The 27,999-nt window shown below is 43.5% G+C and overlaps 1 protein-coding gene across 5 annotated transcripts in view; it reads left to right on the top strand.

Annotated features, from left to right (window-relative positions):
* MED27 (mediator complex subunit 27) overlaps positions 1–27,999 on the top strand; it is a 145,296-nt gene that overhangs the window by 48,366 nt on the left and 68,931 nt on the right. For all 5 annotated transcript variants that reach the window (XM_075578727.1, XM_075578726.1, XM_075578724.1 and 2 more), the window contains exon 3: positions 16,333–16,463. In XM_075578727.1, the coding sequence (XP_075434842.1) occupies positions 16,333–16,463 (131 nt within the window). The remainder of the gene's footprint in view (positions 1–16,332; positions 16,464–27,999) is intronic.

The following is a 27,999-nucleotide window of genomic DNA, read 5'->3' as shown; positions in this document are numbered from 1 at the left end:
TGCAAGATCTTTGTCACACTTTCCTGTTTGTGATCATTTGTTGCCACTGTTCCCAGCAGTTTGAGCTGCAAACTGTAACAATAGATAATGTTACCTTGGTAATATCCAGATACATTGTAGCCGCTGAGTTACACTGACTGAAGGATTGATTGAAAATGAAAGGCAGCCATTACGTTAGGCACGCAATACAGATTTAGAACACCAAGCGATTGCCAGCTTAAGGATGTAGAATTATACATTGGCACATACTTTACATATTAAAAAAAAAAACCTGGGGGAGGGGAATGTAGTATTGCTGCTATACATTATGAAACAAACGTTTAAGACATGTGTCCTTCTTTAACATTGGTTCATTTTCTTTCTATGCTGTTATTTATGCTTTGCCATAAAATGCATTTTTCAGCTGTATCAAACCATTATTCCCTTTCCTACCCCATGGGGGTGTCAGAGCAGCCGGGTTTTTTCCAAACGCGCATTACATTTACCATGTGGGGCTTCAGCTGCATTTTAATGACTAGCAATAGAGGGAGACGGTCCCATATGTTAAATACCACAATGTACTGTATCTAACAGGTGTATTGTTACCAAGTGTAATTACCTGCCCTGCCTGGGCTCTGCCCCTTTTGCATTCTCTCTGCCTGTATCGGTCACTCTGTTCTAGGTTTTCTGCCCTGGGCCCAAGACACATTTTGCAAGTCGTTTTGAAATGCCAATTCATGATGCATGGGCCTCGCTTAGCCTTTCTTTGATTTATGTCCTGCACGGTCCAAAAAAGGCTACGAAAGCAAATTATACCAAAGCAAATGCGGCCAGGAATAATCCCATCCTGGTTTATCAATCACATGGCATTTCTGTGGGTTTGTATACTCCCGTAATGTGCCTGTCGTTTAAAGCTGCAGTCACTCTAGCAAAGAGAAGCCAAATCACTTTCCATTTTTATAATCTCAAGCTTTTTCTCTTTAAAGCTGCAGTTCAAGCAAATAAAAAAATAATTCAGTTCTGTATTGTGAGAAAATACTTGTAGCATTTATTAAAAAAAAATAAAAACATTTTTAAAGACATTTTGAATGTAATGTAACAAGCCTTTTTGTTCCTATAGCAACCATTTACAAAGTCACATCCCCTTCCCCTTTGGAAACAGCATCACCTTTTTGAGCCCTGCCCTCTCTAGCAGTGAACCAATTGAATCTAGGTCCTGCCTGGTCACATGATCTTCCTTGCAGAACCTTGGCTGTCAGTGCAGCAGTAGAGGACCAATGATGCATTTAGTGAACCCAGAGCCAAATCTTCAGCGATCTATAACAGGAGAGCGGATCTATCGGCAATTTAGCTGATCACTTGTCCGTGTGTAGATTGTATTGATGCACATATTGAATGGAAAAAAAAACAAAGTCCGCTTGAACTGCAGCTTTAAATGTCCCTATGCTCAATGTTTTTAAGGGTTATAAAGGTAGGTCCTGGAACACAAAGTCCCGGTGTGTCCTGTAGGTCAATCTGCTGGACGGATTTACTTAATCAACTTGTTTTGCTGCATGATCCATTGTATCAGCCGAATATTTCTGGCAAGAGGGTCGTGATGGCCCATGGCTCCAATTTCCACAACGCATGCAGGGCCGTCTTAACAGCATTATAGGCCCCCGGGCGAAGCAGTGCACTGGGCTACCGAGTTAGCGGGAGATTTGAAGGTTGAGGCGGGTGATCGGAAAACTAGTGTTAAATTCGGGTCTGTGCATGGATTAGCATGGGGCCCCTGGGCGACTGCCTAGTGGGCCCATGCGTTAAGACGGCCCTGATCGCATATTCTCTAGAATTTAATATTCCTCACTGTCCCAGAGGTGTGTTTTTTTTTGTAATGACAGAGCTTCTGTAGACTCCAGATTTTGGACCAATAATGGCGACTTGTGGATGTAAAATTAAATAAATAGTGGTAACCTGCGCATATCGTAATTCTAAAGGAGAGAGGTGAGGTGTATTATTTTCTGAAGGTTAAAGGAATGTGGGCGTGTAGAAGGGTTTAGAGGGGTTTTATACGCCAACTCGTCTTCAGTGTATCACTACTGTTCAAAAACTATGACAATTTTGGCAGCGCCAATGGTGTTTTCAGGCCCTTTGTAATGTTTTGTAAAATGGTTTTGCGTGTTTTGATTTAATAGGTACTTGCAAGATGAAAGAAGTTTCTAACAGTGGTTTTCAACCCCTTTTTTTTGGGGGGGGTGGGGAGTTAATGAACCCTATAATTATATTCTGAAATTCTGCGGAACCCCAACCTTCTCTAATAGCGCGTCTGAGATCAGATGCATTGTAAGGAACCCCAACCCTCTCTAATAGCGCGTCTGAGATCAGATGCATTGTAAGGATCCCCAACCCTCTCTAATAGCGCGTCTGAGATCAGATACATTGTAACTTTCAAATGACCCTTAAAATTGCAGGGAACCCTTAAGGCTTCCTAGGAACCTCAGTTGAAAACACTTTTTTGTAGTTTTATTTAATTCCCCCACCAGCCCCCCCCCCCCCACTCGCTGAGCCCTCCTGTATGTATGCGACTTTATCCGTACTGAAGCGGTTAAATGATGAGCAAGGACAAGGTCAATGCGTTCCATCCATTGCAGTCTCGCGTCTCTGCAGCCGAACGTTTTGGGGAAGGAGAATAAAGTTTAACAGAAGAATGTGGCCTTAAAGGATGCGACTTGACACTAATTAAAACAGCACTTAAGGCAGAAATACAGGCGCCTAGCTCATAATACAGCAACATAGGAACAAATGATGAAGGTAAAGGGCTCGGTGCAATGGAAAGCTGCTAAGAAGCTCTGAGAAAGGGGCCTGGAAACAGGTTCCTGGCCCGCAACTAGAAAGGAAAATGATGTCTTGTTGTTGTGGTGTTGTGTGTGTGTGCGCCGTTCGTTGCAAGTGACTCATTTGTTGTTTTCTAATGCTGCCGGTTCCTCGCTGGAAAGAGAAATCTTTTGCACATAATTGTTTCCCCTTTGAAAGAGAGAAATCATTTCTCCTTTTATCTTTGACCTGAAACGGTGTTAAAATTCTGTACTGTGTTCTTCCCCTTGAGAGTGAATTTATGTATAAATTATAATCCTGCTTTGAATAGTAAATGAGATGTTGGGGGAGACGAGTTGTGTTGTGTGGCCAGATAGTATAGGGGTCATTTAAAAGCCTCATATCCCACGTATAATCTCCCTTGCCTTTTTATGTCCTACCTGAAGTAGGGTTCTATATGGCCCCAACTCCAGTCCGCAAGGGCCAACAAGTCAGGTTTTAAGGATATCCCTGCTTCTACACAGTGGTTAAATGATTGAGCCACCTGTGCTGAAGCAGGACTTGGCGACCTCTGCTCTATACCATCCATGTATACGTCCCATAGGTAGCCAGTTGGACATCACAACTTTTAAAAAGCCCAGGTTGGTTGTGAAATCTTTGCTTGGCGGTTAAAATAAGCATTCGTGTGTTTTTTTTTTTTTTTTTTTTAACTTTTTAATCTTGGACAAGAACCCATCTAATAAAACAATGAGACTAGAGAAATCGCAGTGTACACCCGGCGGGATTCAATGTAAGATGAATAGGCAGCTGTAGCCTTGGGTGTACTGAAGAGACACAGCTAGACAGATTTGTGTTACCTTCCGTTCATGTGTTTTTGCTTTGTGCTGGATTCTTCCCTTCGCTTTGAGAGAGATCCCGAAGCATTGCTGAGCACGCACACTTAGGGGTTAGGAATATCATTAAGGGGAGAGAGGTTTTACGGCCTCGGACAGACAATACCAGGTTGCTGGTAGATCACTGGCTTCATTTCTCACAGCTGTTGATCTTGTCCTTATGGAAGCCCATGTCTGCAGAGAAAGTGTGGGACAAACGATTGAGCTCTCCGGGTCCCACAAAGTCTGGCTGTCCCGTTGACTATAGCAAGTGATATAATAGGCAACTTTGAACCCCCTTCTACAAAGGTGTGTTAAAACAGAAAGCTGGGAGGCTATATGCTATTGAACTGTGGTGGCCAACTCCAGTCAAGGGCCACCAACAGCTCAGGTTTTCAGGCTGTCCCTGCTTCAGCACAGTTGGTGCAGTTATTCTGGCTGAGCCACTTGAAGGCGGAAGCTTGATCCGGAGCCGCCTTTGGTGCCCAGGTAAAGCGGCGGTTGATGTAGCCGGGCACCTCCGATCTGCTTGTAGTATTTCTTATTTAGAGGTGACAGGTGAAAGTAAAACAGGTTAGCATTTCACAGAGCAGGTTCGCGACTGTCTCCTTTGTAGCGGTGACAAATGTGGCCAATGTTTTATGACCCTTTGCTGTGGAACGTTGACTTTCATTAGGACTTGCGCGTGTGAACTGTTGTCAGTTCAAACAGGGTGCAACCGCCATGACACACAAGCCAAGCTTTAAATAAAAAGCATTGGAGGCCATATCTGCTCAGGACATACTTGAAAACGAGTGATAACTCAATGTATTTCCTGGTAGAACATGTCATAATATATACCAAGGAGTGCTATTCGATAAGACCCTTTGTGGTTCCTTAAGATGCCTTAATGCCCGTTCAGTTGTGTGTGCTGTAGGAAGCACTCTGTCATATTGTGTCCACTGGGGAAACATTCTTGTTTACAAACAACTCTCTCGGGATCTGGAGGTCGGCGAACTGCGGATCATCTCGGATGGACACTGCAGTTCGGGCAATATATATATTATATTCATCAGGATGGAGTCTTTTGAGACGAAACGCGTAGGGAGTGTCATGTGGACGTGATATTGTCCAGTTTTATTCAATATCACTCACTATTCTATATACGGGACTATATCTCTTAATTTGGAATACACTGATCCCAGCCGGTCACTTGCTGCACTTTTTGGGGACTGTCTCCGTTTGTATCCTGTGACGTCATCGAGTTCTCGCGTGACTTGGAGCTGAGAACTCGCTGCTGTGGCGCTGGATCTGGAGGAAGGCGGCGTCCCTCATGTTCCCCGGTACTCGGAGGCTATTATTGAGGCTGCTGCAGTTCACCCACACCGGATACTTCACTGAAGTCACCCGATACCTGGTTCCTGCGTCTGGCTGGTGATTGAGTTGTACTCAGAATTGCTTTTTGTTTCGTTATGTTTGTGAGTGTATTCTTCATATCTTTTACTCCATAAACTATTTTGTTATACTTTTTTACGCTATGAGTGCGCCTGTTTTTTTTCTGTTTTTGTAGATATATATATATATATATATATATATATATATACACCAAAATAAAATGAGCAACTCAGATTACTGCTTTAATGCATTTGATTGGGCTCTTGCGGATAAGCCAGTATATTGTATCAATACCTTCGATCAATAATATGTCCTTTCTTGTGCCAGGTTAAAAAAAAAAGCTATATTCTTAGAACCTGGCTTACAAAAAAAGACTCCATAGTGAAGGAATGAAAGTTTCCAACCTTACGGAATCGAATGATTATACTTTATTACTGCTAATGTACGTTTAAAAATGTTATCACTGGCAGTTTCCATGTAAGTGAATGTTGAATGTTGAATGTTGCTTAAATTGTAGTCAGTTTTTTACCTTTTTAACCTCTTTTCTCTTGGCACCTGAGAGGTTAAAGTTGTGCTCACCACGGGCTTGATCTCGCCGTTTGCGGTCTGCTTGCTTTAGGGTGCCTGACACATGCGATGTGTGTGACTGATTGGTGTGCGATCGAAGGCCGCTCCTCGTATACAACAGCAATGCAAATTGGAACGGTTGCTTGGAGATTATTAATAAGAGAAATATATTCAGAACACTACTTATTTTTCCTCTGCGCAATTTGTATGGAGGTTACTGGGAGACGAGGGACAAAATAAAACTAAACCCAGGAAAATGCAGTGTAAAGACAATCCCTGGCACAGGGTACACCCAGTGCAATGAGTAAGAGAGACTACGTGACATGTTCTAAGACATTACAGATGTTCTGCCTCCTGTGTTCCCAGTGACATGGAACATACAGCATGGCCCGCTCACTGTGTGAGGGGTGGTGTAAATCAGGACCCCCCAACAGGTCAGGTTTTAAAGCGGCAAAATGTGAAAAATCCTACATGGTTTTTTTTAAGTCAGTTCTGTAGTATTAGATGTGTCTGCATTTTTTTATTTTTTTTTTAAACTCCTAATGCAATTTTTTATATATTTTTTTTTAATGTACTGATCATTCTTTGGTTGCTACAGCAACCATTTAGTAAGTCATATCCACTCCCTCTTTTGAAACAGACACCTTTGAGCTCTGCACTTCGGCAACAAAGTATCACAAACAGTTCTGTGGCTGTATTCCAAACGGCAGACCGTCTATTACACTCTGGAAGCTGTAACAATGTGTTACACTTAAAATATATTACTAACATATATTAGCTGCAGGACAATGGCTGATGTCCCCGAAATCTCAAACCATTACAGTATACAACATGCGCTGCTAGCAGTGAGTCTCTTTCCATGCTCCATACTGGTCATCCTAAAGTACGTAATGGAAGGTGACGCCTGACGTGAAGCGTTGTCTGGATGCCCCGGAGCTCGCTCGTTTCCTAAGAGAAAGAGAAGGCCTTGAGCATTATATTCCAGCCGCACCCGGCATTCTTCCTCTAGGCCCAACATGGACTGTGTGCTCCTGTTGCCTGGTAAGGTCTGCCTAGTGGTCCTGTAATTGGAATTGAAACGAGTTGCTCCGCTGGCCCGGCTTGCTGGTTTAATTGAAAGACCCGATATCCAGGCGGAGAAAAAAGAAAAAGTCCAAAGCAAGTAAATAAATTGGCGACTCCCAGCTTTGCCTCATTGATGCGGCATTTGGTCATGTCGAGAATTTACCTCCCTGTTATGGGATCAAACGCTGTTTGAAACCCAAACATTTTCCAAACCGGTCTCATTACTGGAGAATTTTTCTTTTAATCAATTAAAGCAATGTAATTGCTTTCTAGCTTGCTTTTTGTCCTGCTCCTGTTTGCTCACTTCTAGTCATGTTCAAGAGAGGAGCTGCATTTCTATCCGAATAGAGAACTGCTCCTCATTAGCGGGGAAAGAGAACGGTTTTTAATGAGGAGAAACAAGGGCCTGTTTTTCTTAAAAGGGAACAGAAGAGTATGCCAAATGCATGTATAAAAGCGACTACACCGATTAGACCCTGACAGCTGTTAAATAATGCATTGATTCCCCGAGGGAAAGAAGATATTCTGACATGAGTTATTTAGATCTGTGCGGCTTTATTTTGAAACAATATAAATTGATTTTTTTATTTTTTTTATTTTTTTTTTTAAAGTGTCTTCTGGGAACGTTTTTTTTGCACCCAAGCTGCATCATTTAAAATATGTGGATGTCCGATAACGGCATGAACGTTGTGGTTTTTGCGTTAAATTCATTGTCTGCTGCTGTGTTCTTGGTGCAAGTCTACTCTAGAACCTTAGCGTTGCACAGAAAGGCACTAGGGGTCCCAAGAAAATGTTGATGATGGTGGCAGATTTTTTTTTACTGTTTAAGCCACATTACAGTACTTATGTTTTGCTATTGTTTTATTCAATAGAATGATCTCCGATATTCTATATTGTGAGGTTTAATCATTTATATGTAATAAAGGTACCTTGCACAGTACTGTTCAGTGTGGTACAGAGAAGGTGAGGTGTTCTGCAGGTCTTTAAAGGTTGAAAACCATTGGTCTAATTCCGGGGTTTTCCACTCCAGTCTTCAAGGTCCACCAACAGGTCATGGTTTAAGGATAACAGTGATTCAATCAAAATGACTGAGCCACTGATTATGCCACCTGTGCTGAAGCTGGGGTATCCTTAAAACTTGACCTGTTGGTGGTCCTTGAGGACTGGAGTTGAGCCCCCCCAGGTCTAATGCATGTGGTCTGCACAGGACTGACCATCTCCAACTTTGCTGTATGTTCCTTCTACAGCATGAGGACTAAACGTGCATTGTATACCTCCCAATATACAGGCAGCGGCAGAGGTCGACTTGTGGGGAGAAGTCTCTCCTTTATCAATAAATCCTATCGTAACAGGGACATTGTTCCCCATTGGAAGGGCTTCTGAAATGGTCTGTGTTGGGCTATAGGGCATTTGTGCAGTTGTACTTACAACCATAGGGAGATAAGTGATACACGTTTCAATTCCATGGTAACTAAATGATTTAGAATCTTTTCCCAATATTTATCTAATCCTCCATGATATGATTGTTTGTAAGCCCTAGAATCTGTGGGTACATTTAGCGTTCTGTTTCCTTTGAAAAGTAGGTGTAAAGAGGCACTTTTACCAGGTGAGATTAGAAATGCAGAAGACCCTGTTAAAAAAATAAAAAATAAAAAATAAATTAATTTTTTTGCAGGAGTCAAATACTGTAAGTAAAACTAATATATATATATATATATATATATATATATATATATATATATATATATATATATATATATATATATATATATATATATATATATATATATATATATATATATATATATATATATATATATATAATCACCTGTAAAGTAAAAAAAAGTTTTACTTACAGTATTTACTATGTATATATGTATATGTGTATATATATATATGTGTATATGTATGCTCATCTGCATGTCTTAGGCAGGTCTGCAACCCCACCTTTCACCATTATCACCCAGCATACAGCACTTCCACTGCAGCAAGGGATTCTGGGAAATGACATGCAAATGAGCACTCAGTGCCACTTTTTGCTTCAAAAATCATTTTTAACATGGTTCCCTATAGGCTTAAGCTTGCTGCATGGTCACAGCTTTGAGCACAGCCAGGGTTGAGGTGCATACCCAGAAAACCACCCACAGACAGCTATTTCGACCTTAATGGGTCTCATCAGTGTGGGGCTGGTTAACTGGGTATGCAAAGAAGCTATGGGATAGGCTATACCATAATACTGAGTTAAGTTATGGTGAGTAAAAAAAAAGTGACAAAAACCCTCCACAGGAAAGCAAATATGCAAATACAACTGTATGCTCATCTGCATGTCTGGTCGACAAATCACCAAAAAAACCTACTCGCCGAACAAAAAAATCTACTCGCCACCTAGTACCACACGTGTGCTGCTTGGGCTAATAGGAGCTCGCCACGATGTTAAATCCACTCGCCCGGGGCTTGCAAATGTATAGGTTTGTCGAACACTGTAAATATATATATATATATATCAAAAACCATTTTTAACATGGTTCCCTATAGGATATATATATATATCCATATATATATATCCATATCCTATAGGGAACCATGTTAAAAATGGTTTTTGAAGCAAAAAGTGGCACTGCGTGCTCATTTGCATGTCATTTCCCAGAATCCCTTGCTGCAGTGGAAGTGCTGGGGGATAATGGTGAAGGGCGGGGTTGCAGACCTGCCTTAGACATGCAAATGAGCATAAAGTTATATTTACATATATATATATATATATATATATATATACATATATATATAATATATATAAAAAGAAGCCAATTATATTGTTGTTTACAAAAAAAGAAAGGTTTTTGCATACTTTGTACAATTTCTGGTACATTGCTTTAAGGTAATCCTATTTCCAGCTCTTTGATCTTTTCGGTCCGTGGTTTTTGTGCAGTGTAAGTTATAACAGTTGGTTTTTGTGCTTTTTTTACAAGCCTTGTGACTTCTTTGCAAACCCAGTTGAAATTTAAATTAATTTGTTTTATCCAACACATACCGTCTTGTTTTTTTCTTTCTTTCCATAAACAATGCATGCATTGTACTTTAAAGCGGCAAAAAGTGAAATCTTGTGTTTTTTTTTGTTTTTTTTAATGAGTTTTAAAGCATCCTTTGATTTCTATCGCAGGTTTTAACCCACCTCCCAAGCAGTGCAAGATCTTTGCAAGACCTTCCTGTTTGTGATAATTTGTTGCCAATATTCCCAGCAGTTTGAGCTGCAAACGGTAACAATAGATTGTTACCTTCATAATATCAGGATACATTGTAGCTGCTGAGTTACACTGACTGAAGCAGGCATTACATTGGTCACGCAATCCAGGAATTTTACAGATTTATATCAGGAGCCCCAAACGATTGCCAGTTTAGGTAAAATGTAGAATTATACATTGTCACATTCTTTACATATACAAATAATAATAATAATAATAATAATAAAAAAGGGGGGGAATGTAATATTGCTGTTTTAAAGGTGATGCAATCCTTCATTGAACCAAAATAAACCTAAAAGGGCATCATTCATCTAAAACTATTAAAGTCCTATTTGAAAAACGTATCTTTGTTTCCCATTCCGGCGGTGCCTGAAAGTGTCGGGTTACCTTCCTTCCACTCCCCAGTACCGATCCTGTATAACTCTGCCCTGTCAGGGGAGCAGGACGGCAGAACGAAGATCCCATGAATAAAACCCAATTAAACGTTGGGTAACAGAGTCGGAGGACAAACTTTCCACCTTGTTAAAACCGATTCATCATGTCCCTATGAAGACGCTACTTTGGATTGCACGTTTTAAGAGGCCTACTCTGGACATGACTTATTCACACGGTGTATTTGCCGCATCCCTGCTATCGGTGCATTGATTGTCTTTTGATATCATTTCAATATTGATATTCGGCTGAAGCCATAGGAACAAGTTATTTGCTGCTCCAGGGGTCAGGGATTTCACACGCCTGCTATGTTCCAACATGCCAACACATCCTGTAATATTCCTCCTTTGAACACGGAGAAACTGGCGACGAGCTTGGAGTGGTCTGGTCGGAACCCTCCGGGAGCTCTATAATGAAATCATTTTCTCATTTATTAGGCAGCAAAGGTCAGCGGGGAGGGAGCAGCGCCCGCACACACCTGTGTTGGGCAAGGTAACCTATATGGTTATTATAAAATATTTTTTTGTAATGCTAATTTCCACCGGAGATCTTCATCCATTTATCTGCTCTGAGTTGTGACCCGCAGGCTGGGGAGAGAATTTTCTGGAGTCCTTTTTCAGATCACAAACGCATTGGCTTGAATACAGCGTGTGGTGCTTAAATAATGTATAAATCAGGTTAGACAGGAGCTGCCTGTCAGTTTTATTAACTTTGACCTTTTGTCCTATTAAAGCCAGTTGGCTAAATATTTAATGGTGGCTTATAGATTTTAGGTCGGTGTTCCTGGAAGGAAGGGCGAGGTACGTATGATTAATACAAGTTATTTAATAATGTCTGCTTTTAAGAGCACAAAACCCCTCCAAAATAAACCCTCATTTAGTGCCAGATACTTTATGTAAGATGCAATCAAAGTGGATCAGTGCTCTCATGCTGGAGCTCTGCTAGCATTTTTTAATATAACTGAGTAGAAGAGCTTACAATCTAAATGAACCCCATCTTGGACAGAGACCCTGCAATGCAGAGAGGGTGCATTTACTGCGCGACTCTTTCAGCGATTTCTTGTACTATTTCCGCAGTCGGTTCTGCAGTGTAGGGATGTGGCTCACAAAGTCTGATTAAATGACAGTTTCTGTTCCCAGGTACCCCCCCCCCCCTTTTTCTTTTCTTCCGTCTCCAGGTTTTCTTCGGTAATTACTTTACATTCTTGTGTTTTTTTTTTACCACTTGCCCGGTTTCCGTATTGTCGCACGCTCCCTGTTACTATTCATACATTTGATACAGATCAGTGATTTTATTTTCGTTTTTTGTAACCGCGAAGATCGTGATGAAACGACGCTAGATAAGCACCGGCAGAACAAACTTAACGCAGTCTGCTACGGTAAAACAGTTGATGCCAATGTTTCAATAAGATACATTGAGTCTTGTATCCTCTATTTCAGGGGTGGTCAAGTCCCCCACAACAGGTCAGGTTTTCAGGATATCCCTCCCTCCCTCCCCCCTCCCCCGCTCTCCGAGATATTTACTTCCGTCGGTCATACAGGTAGCAGCAATGGCTGGGCATACAATATGGTGGTCTATACACGCAGGAGATACATGCAGCACCTAAAGGAGGTATATGTACCTCGGGAAGCAGAGGAATTTTGTTTTTTAATTAAGGAAATGCTCCAGTCCTCAAGCCCCTCACCCCCACCCACCCCAAGTCAAAGATTGAGCCGCCTGTGCTGAAGCAGGGATATCCTGAAAACCTGACCTGTTTTGGGGGGGGGGGGGGGGGGTCTTGAGAACTGGAGTTGAGCTCCCCTGCTCTATATCACGGTATATGGGAAGTATTTGGGCATAGGGGCTAGGTTGTTAAAATATGTAATTCCTTTTGAAATCAGTCTTTTTTGATGTGATCTTGTGCAGATTACTACACCCTGTGCCTTCCCAGGACTTACTTGGAAAGTTAATATAAATTGTAGTGTCTTTTTCCTCGATTTTAAGTATGTAAATAAATAAAAACAAATTGTGCCCTTAACTTCAATGTGTCAGCACAGCCAGCTGTGTACTAAAATGCAGAGCTTGAACCAAACTTTAATAAGATGTATCTAGGACAGGTGACTCCAGTCCTTAAGGGTTACCAACAGGTCAGGTTTTCAGGATATCCCTGCTTCGGCACAGTCCCGTGCTGACGCAGGGTAATCACAAAACCCTGATCTGCTGGTGGCCCTTCAGGACTGAAGTTGTCCATCACCTGATCTAGAAGGCTTACAATGTAAATAAATGTAAAAAACAAAAAAATACTCCACGGGAACATCAGTGCGTGAATTCTGCCACGCTGCCCTCCCCTTTATTTCCATAAAGCGTTCTGCGTCCGGCTCTCATTGCAGATCCCAGAAGTGAAGATCGAAGCTTTTGAGCCGCCGACATTTTGAACCATTTGTCTGTCACACCTGCACTGTCCCCTTTTCTTCTCATCGATTTTCCCCCGTTGGGGTAAACCTGAGAGGAGAGAAATAAATTTGAGGACAAATTCCCCTCTTCCGATGAGATTTGTTACACGGCTTGTCAGGGCTTTGAAAGGCTTTGTATATAGACACATAAAGGAGTGTCCAAGCCTGCGAAGAACACTGCATCTTCCTGTCTGCTGCCTGATGCTACATAAATCAAACACTTGCAGGTGGTGTGTGGCAGGTCCTGATAAACGGCAAGAATGGGAAGATGCTGCTTATGTTGTCATCGCTGTCTTCAAAGTCGATGTATCTTCACCGGAGATGGGGAACCCCTGTCCTCAAGGGCCACCAACAGTGGGTTTTAAGGTTATCCCTGCTTCAGCACACATGGCCTAATCAGTGGCTCCGCCGAAGACCGAGCCACTGATTGAGCCACCTGTGCTGAAGCTGAGACTGATTGAGCCCACCTGTGCTGAAGCTGAGACTGATTGAGCCACCTGTGCTGAAGCATTGATGTCCTTTAGAAGGAACCCATGTTTTTATTCTTGCCGTATCCTACTACTCTCTTGATAACCCCTGCGTTACAGGTAACAGGGGCTGATTTTCAGGTGATGATCCCAGGTAGGTATGAGATGGGAAAAGCACGTGTGTACATGGTGATATATATGTTAAAATGGAAATGGCTAACACTCTCTGGATGAGTCCAAGTCTTCCGCGGTCTGGGAAGTTTTGCCACGGCCATCTGGTCAAAACCAAAAACACCACAGTTTTTCCATCACCGGGACATTTCTCCGCGATGTCCGCTACCGCGCCCAACTGCCGCCTGCTCCGACAACCGGACCGCTACACTGCCTGGACAGGCTACTCCCACACGCCATCTTTAAAAGTCCAGTGGGGGACATTTAAACATGCTGTTGTCGGAGCTGCAGGCCTGGCTTGTTGGGTTGGATGGCAGAGGCGGACATCGTGGTGAAATGTCCAGCGGCGAAGTGTTACGGTGGCCTTTTGGTCAGAGCCAAACGTACCATTTCGATCTCCCATCCCTTCTACCACTGTTTACTGTAACCCTCTCCACTTCTCGACATTCGGTCCCTCTCCCCTTCTCGACATTCTGTCCCTCTCCCCTTCTCGACATTCTGTCCCTCTCCCCTTCTCGACATTCTGTCCCTCTCCCCTTCTCGACATTCAGTCCCTCTCCCCTTCTCGACATTCGGTCCCCCTCCCCTTCTCGACATTCGGCCCCCCTCCCCTTCTCGACATTCTGTCCCCCTCCCCTTCTCGACATTCGGTCCCCCTCCCCTTCTCGACATTCGGTCCCTCTCCCCTTCTCGACATTCGCTCCCTCTCCCCTTCTCGACATTCAGTGCCCTCCCCCTTTCTCATCTCTACTTGAGTATAAAAAAAATTGGAAGCGTCTAAAAAAAAAAAAATACAAAACCCCAGGCCTAAAGGAACCTCTGAAATACTTGATGACCACGCCGAATGCAGCGGCCTGGACTGCTAGCCATAGAAATCGTCTGACACGTATTTCCCTGTAGCACAAAATGAGTCTCCCATCTACTGATTACAGCATGTTATTAATTGGTACAGGTTCTGCATGCGTTCTGAAAATGTTTCACCTGTCACCAATGTCAGTTACTTACTTTCCGCGTGAACTTGCATGTGCAGCGTTCCTTCATTAAAACATTCTTCTCCTAATCAGGATCTGTTGCCTTCCGTTAATGAACAGTGGATGTGGTGCGAGGCCACTGCTAATGCAGACCTCCGAAGGTTTGATCTTCTTCAGTCTCCTTGGAGATCTGTCTTTAGGCTGCGGTCTCCTTCCTTGGCACCCTGGAGAAGTTTGACACCAAACAACTTCTCTGTTCGTCTTGTGTAGCCTGAAAGGTTAACCAGCAAACTTGCTTGGATGCCGAAATATATTTATATCTCGCTTTCGCTCCGTCTCTCTTTGTACACGTTATCGTAAATGAGCTTCCAAGGTCATGTAGGTTGTTTATCAGATGTTGGAAGCCACAGGGAAAAGAAATGCTTAATACTAATATTTTTCTCCTTGTTGATGGCATCATTCAGGTGCTATTCTTTTTCAAACGAGTTATTCACGTTGTGCTCTGTGCTGTTGATGCTCCGCTGTGCCAGGGCACCCTTAATTAGCCCGTGAATGGTCCATTAAATATTTAAGGAACAAAGGAGACGGCTTCTTTGGGATGGGACCCCTCATCCTGTTCATGTTCATCAATGTTATTTTGCTTACCCTGCACTGTGATGCTATGGAAGGGACGGGTGGGTATAAAATGCATTCGAAAAGAGTAGCACTCCAAAATAGGGATCAGGCGCAGCCAACTCCAGTCCTCAAAGGCCACCAACCAATCAGGATTTCAGGATATCACTGCTTTGTCATTGACTGAGCCACCTGTGCTGAAGCAGGAGATATCCTTTAAACCTGACCTGTGTGTGGCCCTTGAGGACTGGAGTTGGCCACTCCTGGGTCAAGTGGTTTATAATATTTATTCATCCAACATTTTGGTCCAGCACAGCAGACTTTTCAAGGTTCGACCTGGAGAAAGGTCTGCGGTGTTTGGAGCGAAATGTTGGATGAGTAAATACTAACCACTTGCCGACTATTTTGGAGCGCTGCTATATTCATTTAATTTGTATGGTATTTCTCCATCGAGTTTCAGCTCTTGCAACTTTAATTTGTGAGTGCACGTATATTTCGGTTTAATATAAAACATAACAGAATCAATAGCCAATGTTTGTGTTTTAAATCCGTTCTGCAGTATTAGATATTTTTTACTTTTTTTTAAATGCAGTTCTTAATGCAATTTTTAATGAGTTTTAATATACTGATAATCCCTTGATTTGTATAGCAAGGCTTTACCCCACCTCCCGAGCAGTACAAGGTCTTTGTAACACCATCATGTGTTTTTGGTTGCCAATAATCCCAGCAGTTTGAGCGGCAAACTGTAACAATAGATCATTTTACTTTAGTAATCTACGAATACAGTGTAGCTGCTGAGCTACACTGACTGAAGGGTTGATATGAAACTGAAAGGCAGCCATTTAGTGAACCCCGAGAAACAGGATTTTGCTGATCGATCACGGGAGAACCAATTGTTCTTCAGCTTAGGTAATTAGTCTTCAATTAAGCTAATGAAAGGCTACATATCTAAAAACAAAAAACAAAAAAAAGTATATATTTTTTAAGTTGCCTGGACTGCCTCTTTAATATATGTTCTGGGGTCACTTTATTATGGAGATTCATAGGTGCCTTATTGCATAGCTCCTTTAAAAACGCAGATGATTGATATTCAGGGGTTTCTGCAATTTATTCAGATACATTTTTAAGTTTTGTTTTTAACTTTTTCTGAAACGATTAATGCCGAGCGCGCCAGACGTGCCGTGAATGAAGGAGACGTCCCGCCTGTGTTTTCACTACCAAACCTTGGACTTCTCAAGACCCCCCCCAATGCCTCCGTGCGGCGTATTGATTTGCAGCGTTTGTCTCTGATGCTGGACGAGTACGAAGCTAAATATCAATGTAATGTTATTTTTGTTTGCCCCCCCCCTCTCACCCAGCTGCAGTACCACGCCGGCCTTGCATCTGGTCTCTTGAATCAACAGTCTTTAAAACGCTCCGCTAACCAGATGGGAGTGTCGGCTAAACGGAGGCCCAAAGCCCAGCCTACAACCCTGGTCCTTCCACCCCAGTAAGTAATGTCTTGTTTAATGGATGTTAAGAGCCTGTTTCCTCTGTGCAGTGTGATAGATTTGCCATGTTAACACCTCTGCTTGAAGTTCCTGAAATCTATAGTGTGCGCACAAAGGATCACTTTGCTCTTATCGTTTGTCATCCAGCATGAAAGGCTGTTGAAGCTCATCCCATTTAGCTTGGTTTGACTGGCCTGCTAAAGAAATGCTAGAGAAACAGAGCTGAAAGTGCTAGACTTGGGGAGTAGGATACAGATTATGATGGTGTGATTTTTGGCGTAGGTAATACCAAAGATCATTTGTGTTACTAGACTGCAGATAGCGGTGTCATTAATGCACACGATTAATGTCTAGATTGTATAAAGAGGAAGTCTTGCAGTTCTCTGTCGTGTGTACGGGGGACACGGTGTTATGTGCCCTTTATAGTGCTCCATTATACGGTAACACAACCTAAAATAAGTATACACATCTCCAGGACCGGCGCAGCTACTAGAATATTGCTTTGTCTATTTGAAATCTATTTAATTCACATGTGCTTACACAATCAGCTGCAGGAGTGGCCAACCCCAGTCCTCAAGGGCCACCAACAGGCCAGATATTAAGCATATCCCTGCCTCAGCACAGGTGGCTCAGTCAAAAATGACCGATCCACTGATTGAGCCACCTGTGCTGAAGCAGGGATGTCCCGATTATCTGACCTGTTGGTGGCCCTTGAGGACTCGAGTTGGCCACGCCCGCTCTACTTTTTCATTTGAATGGTAATTGGGTTAATGTTTTATCTATGGTACAGCTCAACCCCCTTATAACGCTGTGCTTGGGGTCCAAAGAATCACATCGCGCTATAAGCGGATCGCGTTAGAAATAATGTACCATTGTATGCATTGTGCAACAAAGTATTTAAGACACCAATAATCGTGTTGTAAAGTATTCATAAATACGATAAATTGGGAGCCACGCTTGCATCACGCTATAAGCGGATTCGTGTTGTAGCGGATCGCGTTATAGCGGGGTTGAGCTGTATATGTTTATTAGAAATAGATGTATAATTTTTGTATATGTTTTGGGATCCTCTGACCGCAGAGCAGCCATCTTTATTGTGGTCTCATCCTTGTTTTGTTTCCTTACCGGCGGTTCATTTACCAGGTAAGGACGCTGATTGCAGCTCTTCCGCCGGAGGTGTCCCTATAGAAGGTTGCCTTTAACCTGTTGAAAGTACTCTTTGATAAGGCGCCAGCTACGGCTGGAAACGCGTCGGGGTTTGTCCTTCGGTTGGCATCGTGCTGCCTTAAACGTTGTTTTTTTTGTTTGTTTTTTTGTCCTTTATCCTGCCTCCGGTTCTCATCTCTTTTTTGCTGAGCTCCTTTGCTCTTTTTTGTTTGTTCTCTACTGGAGTGTATCTTGTACTCCAGAGTAACATAGGACATCACTTTGCGATTGTTGGCTCCCATGCCTCCTGCAATCCCACCCGAACACCAGTAGCATATCTGTTATGGTGTGGATACAAATGTACCCTTAACCACAGTAAGTAACCCACATATATTGAATATTCAGCTGTATAAAACCACTGGTGAATTCTTTATTGAACTACAAAGAGCCTAGAGAGTTTGCCACCAACCTGCTTCTCTTATTGCAAAGTATTAACTAGCAATATTCCTGGAATAGCTCTGCGATCAGCTGTAATGAAGGGGTAATCCTCACATCCACGTCCCTGCTCCTCTCATGAATAGGAGCACAGAGAGCAGACTAATTAAAAATTAAAACACTGTTTGCATTTGGAGGGCACGGAGCGAGGTGTTTGTACAAGGCTGTGATTGTGCTAATAAGAAGGAGATCTGTGTCCAATAAGTTTCATTATCAAGCAGCTCATCCGGTATTCTCTGAGCTACGGTAAACCCACGAGAGCCTTTTAAAGTGGCAGCAAAAGAAAACTTTAAATCTTTGGCCTTTTGGGGGGGCGTAGCTCGAGCGTGCTCAACTCCAGTCCTCAAGGCCCCCTCCCCTAACAGGTCAGGCTTTCAGGATATCCCAGCTTCAGCACAGGTGTCTCAATTGGTCCTCGCTTCAGCACAGGTGGCTCAATTGGTCCTAGCTTCAGCACAGGTGGCTCGGTCTTTGACTGAGACTCTGATTGAGCCACCTGTGCTGAAGCTGGCATATCCTGAAAACCTGACCTGTTGCGGGGGGGGGGGGGGGTGGCGGGGGAGGGGGGCTTGCAGACTGGCATTGAGCACCCCTGGCGTAACTGTCCGTATTCATATGATTCAAGTTGTATCTGCTGGAGATGAATGCTTGCCTATTGGCTATAATAAATCAAGTGGCGATGTGTGCTTAAACTCCCCTGATCTATAGCAACTTTTTCCTGTGGGTTCATTGAACTTCATTCCTGGCGCACGGTCTCAAAACTGGAATTTTCTTCAAAATAATTCTTCATCCTGACCTACAGTTACAAGACTCCCATTGTCTTTCCCACCCCACTAATATAGTGCATTGTTCTCACACTGCAATGTTATCAACACAACACAAGACAATGCATAATAGACGGCCCGTAGCTGTCAGTAATGCAACAAGTGTCTGCTCGTTTGCCCGTGACCTATTCATTGGCGTCTCTATTAAAGATGTGCTACGTAATGATTGACCTAACTAAATAACTCGTAGACGGTATATAGATATGGTATGTATGGTTATGTGTGACTCTTATCCACAGCATCCTACTTCGATCTATCCACTGCTGTGGAGGACATAAAGTCTACAACTTAAACATGCTTGTAAAGCTTGGTCCCCACTGGCTACTGCGGGGACGAGAGCTGCCTCTCAATGGAGGCGGGGCCGCCGCGGTGCGTTTTTCTACTAGACCCGAAAATTGAGATGGACACGGGCGACGGAGCGCAAGGCCACGCCCCCCCACGGTTCAGCCAATTAGGGCGAACCTGCCGGATGATGTCATGGCCACGCCCCTGTCACTCCCCCGTCACGCACCACCCCCTGCAGCTCACTGCAGACCGGGGAATTCGGCTGCACGTGCCGCCAGCCTCGCAGGCGCACGTGCAGCGCAGGCAGCGGGGCCGCAGCCTAATGACCCATGCCACTGCTATGGAGAATAACTTAACAGTGTTATCCAACAGCCATGCCCAGCATTGTACCTGGTATTTGGTGATGTGCTTGTTACTAAGAACCTGACCCACTCCATTTTCTCCCACGTGTCGGTGCAATAGGCCTTGAAAAAGCCAGCGATTCTTGCCTGGTATTTTCTCATTTAAAAAAAAAAGATTTCTTCTTGCAAGTGAAAGCAAATTGCGTTCACACCACTCTTGTGTCTTGGTAAAATATAACGGTTTGCCGAGGCAGCTCCTTGGAGCTGTGCAGGACGAGCTCCATGTTTGATGCGCTATTGATCTGTGTTGGTTCTGTTGTAATAATGCCTTCTACCCTGTCATGTTCTCCCTTCTTTATTGCTTGCGGTATGATTTGTTTTCCTGTCCTTGTGGCATAAATACATCAATCGCGCACAGATTGCAGAAGAAATATTCCCCTGCGTGTGCACACCCTTTACCTGCCAGGTCTCCTACTGTCGGGTTAACTGTGGCTTGTTTTGGATAATGAAACGGCAAAGTGAGATTGGCCAGCAAAGCTTCCCCCCCCCTCCACGCCCAAAGTGCTGCCTTTTGTGGGGAGTCCGCGGACAACAAGTATCCATATTGTGCAGACGTTGCTATTGCCCAGCAATGCGTAGGACCGCCATTTAAGCCGTTTCTGTCCTGGGTTCCGAAGTCCTGTTGTCTGTTTGAAAAGTAATATCGCCACAACATGAATTAAACAAAATAAATAAATGAAATTAAAAAAAAAAAATAATAATGAAAAAAAATTGTGTTTGTATGCAACAACATTAGGTTTATAGGCTAGGGAGGTTTCTGTTAGAATAATTTCTTTATAGGACCCTTTGTTGGAAAACCACTGATACTGACTAAGGCCTCGGAGACTCGTACGCCGGGTTTTCTAACTTCGGCAAGTCCCTTTATTTCACTTTGCGTCCCATGCGAAGACACGGCATTGTAAGCACTTTGAAACAGAGATTTTTCTACTAACAGATTGAAGTCGTTCAGCTGACTGTAAGGAGTGGCGACTTGCCCTCAGTCTCCAGGAGAGCTGGCACAGGGATGTGAACCATGTCCTCCTACTTCAAAGGCAGCGGCATTACCACTGTGTTACACCTAGGGCTGCCGGGTGGCTTCTCCAAAAATACTGGACTTAATGGTGACAGGTGCGACACGCTCGAGACACACGCACCTCGTTCTCTGCTGTTTCCTCCTCTCCTTGGCCCCACTCGCAGGATCCAGACACCTCCTCCTGATTTTGATGCATTACCCAGCAGCCGCCCATCAGGTTGGAGGAAGCTGCCCAGCCTGCTGGCAACAGCCCTGCTCTCTCCCAGCTCGGGGAAATCCTGTGCCCCACCAAGCCGGTCAGAGGTACAGTTGAGTCTCGGTTATCCAACTTTCGGTTATGTGCTTATTCGAGGGCAGGCTTTTTTAATTCGCTTCTTGGATGAACCCCTTTTTTATTCCTGTTGCTTATGTATAGAAATGATCAGGAATGAACACCAGGCACCGCAGTGATATAAAGGAGGCACTGTAGGTTTTAGAAATGTGTTCAGTAGATAGTCGCTGAGTATTTGGAATATAATTCCACTGTAGACACAGATGGGCCAAAGTAATTAGGGATACCTGCTGATGTATATCTTTATTTATATATAGCACCCACAGTGTACTCTGTACATTACAAAGAGCATACTGTACAGGGAAATATAATACAATAAGCGCAGCAAAGTCAGACAATAGGAAAGGAAATCCCTGCCCTGGAGAGCTTATAATCTAAGTGGTATGTTGGGAGACTTACAGGTGAGGGAGTAAGTAGATGGCAGTGCTTGGCAGGAATAACTGGAGCAGTAGCCACGAGTCCAGGCTATTAGGATGCTTCATTTAAGAGGTGGGTTTTCAGAATTGTCTTGAAGGTGGCGATTTGCAGATCCAAATGAATGGCTGTGTCGGTTAATGTGTAGCTTTTGCTATTCTGCATCAATCAGGTGACCTTGAAATACATGTTGAATATCCGCTCTGAACTACAACATGAAGAAGACATTCCATGTTCAGCAAACCAGGTGTACAACCCCTCCCCCCCCCCACCACCCAATAACCGGTATGCCGGCTCACCCTCCGAGATAAAGAACATGACGTTTATAGAGCAGGTATCATAACGCTATGATTTTGACAAAGTGACTTTTATCACCACTAACAGCGCTCTCTATCTCTGCTGTTGGCAGGATTACATCTCTGTCTGCAAACGTCCCCTAAGCATCTCGTGCTCATACCACAGCGCGATGCTGGCCGAGAAACCTGCAGCAGCAGCAGGCCGTCTTGGCATCCGGCAAAACTGTTAAATCACGCGGACAGATTAAGGGTGGCTTGTTGATATTGTGGTGTCACTCGGTGCAGATTACTGTAGTAAATGGGATCACCGTGCGTCGTGTACGATGAAGAGCAGCATGGCGTGAAGGGAAACCCGCGTGCCAACGCCACACTGGTGCCAACGCCACATTTTATGCCAGTGAGAGCCCCTGAAACCTTCACTTTTCATGTGGATTCCTGTTTTATAAGGTTTGTTTTAAAGCAGCACGCCATAAATCAGGAAATTCTCAAACTCCATTCTACCACGGACCACTTCAGAGTTAATAACGGTTTTGGAGGACCACCAGACTGGCTCTTCATTTTTTGTATGTGGGCGAATGCAACATAACTGGAACACCACTAATGTAAAAATAATACACTTGGTATATGCTCACACTAAAGGAGAGAGCTGCCTGATGTTGGCTTTGAGGCGCTTTGGGGACCACCGCTGAAACCTTCGAGGTGACTAGTGGCGCAGATCTTGAGAACCACTCTATAGATTACTGTGACTTCACCCCTGGGGCTGCCAGAGACTTCTTTGTGATTGGCTGTAAATACTGAACTATAGCAGTACTACAGCAAAATAGTGGGGCTGTTTTTAGGATCAACGCAGAGCACATACCTATAGACCAGGAGTGGCACACTCCACAAGGGCCACCAAAAGGTCAGATGTTAGAGCTGCAGACCCAAGCAATATCCTACACGTGTTTTTTTTATATGTATAAATCAGTTCTGTACTATGAAAAAATACTTGTAGCATTTAAAAAAAAAAAATCTGAATTACATTTAATTTATTACAATGTAACAAGCATTTTTGTTTCTATAGCAACCATTTAGTCACACCCCATTCCTCTTCTGAAGCTGGCTCTGGCACACCCCATTTTGAGCCCTGCCCTCTCTAGCAGTGCATCAATTGTATCTAGTGACTACCTGGTCACATGATCTTCCCCACAGAACTTTGCATCTTTGGTCCTCTTCTACTGCATGGACAGCACCCCACCCTGAGCCAAATCTTTGCTTATCGATCACAGGAGAATGAATTGATCGGCAATTTGGCTAATTACTTATTGTGCGGGTTTTATTGATGCACATATTGAAGGGAAAAATAAAAAAATAAACAGGCAGCTTGGACTGCTAGTGGCTCAGTTTTTTTGGCTGCACCACCTATGCTGAAGCAGGGATATCCTAAAAACCAGACCTGTTGGTGGCACGAGGACTGGAGTTGGCCACCCCTGCTTTATACAATATTACATGGGGGGGAACGACACGTTTGCAGAAAAACAAACAAAACACCGGTGGTGCAAAGAAGAGATGTTAAAATGTTTTGTGGCTGGCATCATAAAGAGAGAGTATCATGAAATAAATGACCCAACATTTCCTGTGAGTGACAAGGAGATGGGGCATCTCCTAGAAACCTTTCAATTTGACTGTGAAGGTTATTATAGCAACTTGGGAAAATGGGCAGGCTACGTTGGCCAAATCTTCGCGATCTGCCTCGGTTTGTGTTTGGCAAATGTCTATACTGTATGTATGTATGTATGTATGTATGTATGTATGTATGTATGTATGTATGTATGTATGTATGTCTTTATTTATTTAGCGCCATTAATGTACATAGCGCTTCACATTAGTAATACACGTGACAATCATATAAATAACAAATAACAGATCATGGGAATAAGTGCTTCAGACATAAATGTAACATTTCGGAAGAGGAGTCTCTGCTCCGGGGAGCTTACAATCTAATTGGTGGGGAGAACATACAGACACAGTAGGAGGGCGTTCAGGTAAGTGCGTCTGCAGGGGGCCAAGCTTTATGTATCGTGTATTGTATTAGCCACAGTGTTACTCGTATGCTTCTTTAAGCAAGTGTGTCTTAAGGTGGATCTTGAAGGTGGATAGAGAGGGGGCTAGTCGGGTACTGAGGGGAAGGGCATTCCAGAGGTGTGGGGCATAAAGTGAGAAATACTATTAATTTGTAACTAAAGAAGTAAGATACACACGTGTGTCTCGTGACAAAGCTTTTCTGAATTACAGGGATGCTTTTAACATCTGTTCTGCTCCAGTTTTATTTATTTATTTTTTAAATTTTTTTTTTTACCATACCACGAATACAAAATCTCATAAGCCACTTCCATCGCTCCTTCCCCAATTGCGGGTGCAGAAGTGTTGAATGTAGCTGCAGGTCGTGTCACACTGGCACGTGTAATTATGTGAAGCCGGCATGAACGCACTATTATTAAACTTTTCATTATCACCGCTGTCGCCACTTCTCTGATTTTCGAGTGAATACAAGTAGTTTTCGGGGCGTGACTGATATTTTTAAATCTCCATGCCTTCTAGGCACTGTGTAAATGTGCAGTATTAACATCCTGTGCCGATGCTGCTGAAGCCAAGCACTTCTCTCAGCCTCCTCTGCTCCCCTGGCGGAGAGCATAATTAGAAAATCATTGGGCAAAGAAGACATCATGTTTAAATGGGTTACAATGCTTCGTTCGCTGATCATTCATTGTGCCATAGCCATTAGCTACAACCTTAGGGAATGTCTATCTGGCTTCACCCAAACACTGGCAGAATGAATGGAAGCCGTCTGAAATTCCATGCCGAGCGGAAGCTAGAAGATCCTAGGCTGTTTCAATCCTTTTTCAAAAAAGGATAACTGGCTCCCTGATGAGGCTAATTGTATAAAGGTTAGGCCAGTGTTTTTCAACCTGGGTTCCTAGGAACCGTTGGTTTCCTCGGGCATCCCGAAAGCGTTCCCTGTAATTTTCAGGTCACTTTAAAATTGTAGCAAATACAGTAGAATTTACAATGCATCTGATCTCAGACGCGCTATTAGGGAGGGTTGGGGTTCCTTACAATGCATCTGAGCTCAGACGCGCTATTAGGGAGGGTTGGGGTTCCTTACAATGCATCTGATCCCAGAGGTGCTATTAGAGAGGGTTGTTGTTCCTTACAATGCATCTGATCTCATCCCACATGGATCTCTCATCAGGTGGATCAGGTGATGCTAGGTCCATGTGGGACCTGAAACGTTGTGTTTACACTGTTCTTGGCTGTCACATTAAATGGAGAATTGCATTATGAGCGTGTGAGTAAAGCTTTGCTTTGTATCTCTGTCCTAGAGGAGAGCTGAGGAATTTGTTTGACTATGTTGTGTTGGCTGCACAAGCTGAAGTCTCCTCGCCTGAAAGTTTCCCCGCTCTTTAGAACAGGTCAGCCAGACAGCCACCATTTTGAATATAGTATTGACCTTGGACCCAGTGCTGTGTGCAGAATTTTACAGGCTCGGATCCCCCACCCTTAAGAGCTTGCAGTCTAAATGTTCGTGCTTGCTTCTGAGCAGACACTGGGAGTTGAGATCTGTTTCATCTACTGCAGAGCTAGAGACTTCGCCACTAAACTGCTCCTCCTCCTTGGTAGCAATGCCATGCAAGCTCTTGGACTATGGAAACAAAGGTGGTTCATGCTTAGACTCTTCCTGCACTGATGCCTTATATACAGTACAACAACAAACAAACAAAGATGCCCAGAGCTACTTCCAATGTGACAAAAATACACTGTGATATATATATATATATATATATATATATATATATATATATATATATATATATATATATATATATATATATATATATATATATATATATATATATATATATATATATATACACACAGTGTTCGACAAACCTATACATTTGCTCGCCCCGGGCGAGTGGATTTAACCCCTGGGCGAGTAAATATTGGCCCAAGCAGCACACGTTTGGTACTAGGTGGCGAGTATATTTTTTTTGTGTGGCGAGTAGATTTTTTGGTGATTTGTCAACCACTGTAATATATATATATATATATATATATATATATATATATATATATATATGCCTCAATGCAGCCTCAATCCAGCTGACACTGACGCGTTTCGTCACACTGCGGTGACTTTTTTTGGGGAAAAAAGTCACCGCAATGTGACAACACGCGTCTGGGTACGTAATTGCGACGTTACGTCATCACGCAAGTGCACGCTTTACGGCCGGAGCGTGCATGGAGCTGGATTGAGGCTGCATTGCTCGTTGGTCGCATTACAAGCCGAGACACGGATAACTGTCCATCAGAAGATGAGTTCCTACCGGTGAACTGGATAGGATTATCGATCTGTTGGTGTGACCCAGGACGGTGTTACCGTGCTGGTGGTGATTATATCACAAATCGCTTGAAAAACGATTAATTTTGTGAGTGTTCTTAATCCCTTTCTGTTTATTTATTTATTTATTTATTTTTATATTAAATGTACTTTTTTACGCTATGGGACGTGCGCTCTCTGTTTTTTTGTTTCTATAGATTTCTGCTGGAACTGGTTTTTCCATCTGAGAGCAGCCTTGGATCCCTGGACTTTCTATTTGTTCCTATTTTGAACTATTCAGGACTCAACTAAGGGTTGGACTTTTTGCATATGTTTTGTTTTATTCTATATTTATTATTATTATTGTTTCACGTGTAATATCACTGTTGAAGGCACAAATTTCTTTAGATTAATATTTTTCTTACACTATTCATATGTATTATAACGTATAATTTTATTGATTGATATATTTATATATATATATATATATATATATCTCACTGGTTCACAAGTGACGCTACTTAATTTTTCCTTTTCTTTTTACACACACATCCCACACACACATCCCACACACACATCCCACACACACATCCCACACACACATCCCACACACACATCCCACACACACATCACACACACACACATCACACACACACACATCACACACACACACACATCACACACACACACACATCACACACACACACACATCACACACACACACACATCACACACACACACACATCACACACACACATCACACACACACACACATCACACACACACACACACACACACACACACACACACACACACACACACACACACACACACACACACACACACACATAGAAAATGTGGTAATGTTTGGGGTTTCTCAGAGCTTGTTGGGAGTCTGTGTGTTTATAAACTGTGTGCAGCTGTTTTTGGGAGGTTAGTTGCCCCCCCCCCCAAGGTTTAAGCTCGCCCCTCCCCACTTTCCAAGTTGGCAGGTCTGTATCATTTTGCCAGGTTATGACAGATCCAGTGCTGATCATTCGTCCTGTAATTATGCAGGTAAATAAGAATTTCAACTCAGGGAGTGTTAGGACCTGCTACGGTCATGCCTTGAAACTGGCAGCAGGCTTAAGACACTTTGGCCAAAGAGTTGAACTAAATTAATTTTTTTCAAGAGAATATATAGGTATTGCACTGTGTATATTTTTTTGTCACTTTGGATGTAGCTTTGGGCATCTTTGTTTTCTGTTGTATACATTTAAGCCATGCCCACTTGCACTCCTTTGGACACTTATATACATATACAGTACATATATGCATAGATATATATATATATATATATATATCTATGTATATATCAGTACCGTGTTAGCCGAGCTTCAATAATGAAAAATAAATAAAAGCCTTTCGTTAGCCACAGAACGGTATCATCTATTTATTGTGTGTGTGTGTGGTGTGTGTGTGTGTGGTGTGTGTGTGTGGTGTTTCTCAGAGCTTGTTGGGTATCTGTGTGTTTATTATATACTAGCTGATATACCCGGCGTTGCCCGGAGGCCGTGAGGGGGTGTGTGAAAGGCAGGGGGGGGGGCGTGAAAGGCAGGGGGGGGCGTGAAAGGCAGGGGGGGGCGTGAAAGGCAGGGGGGGGCGTGAAAGGCAGGGGGGGGCGTGAAAGGCAGGGGGGGGGCGTGAAAGGCAGGGGGGGGGGCGTGAAAGGCGGGGGGGCGTGAAAGGCAGGGGGGGGGCGTGAAAGGCAGGGGGGGGGGCGTGAAAGGCAGGGGGGGGGGCGTGAAAGGCAGGGGGGGGCGTGAAAGGCAGGGGGGGGGCGTGAAAGGCAGGGGGGGGGGCGTGAAAGGCAGGGGGGGCGTGAAAGGCGGGGGGGGGGCGTGAAAGGCGGGGGGGGGCGTGAAAGGCAGGGGGGGGGCGTGAAAGGCAGGGGGGGGGGGCGTGAAAGGCAGGGGGGGGGGCGTGAAAGGC

Source organism: Ascaphus truei, chromosome 21 (assembly GCF_040206685.1).
Source record: "Ascaphus truei isolate aAscTru1 chromosome 21, aAscTru1.hap1, whole genome shotgun sequence".
Lineage (NCBI taxonomy): Eukaryota > Metazoa > Chordata > Amphibia > Anura > Ascaphidae > Ascaphus > Ascaphus truei.
The sequence above is the reverse complement of the archived record's forward strand: the minus strand, read 5'-3'. Positions and strand labels throughout refer to the sequence as shown.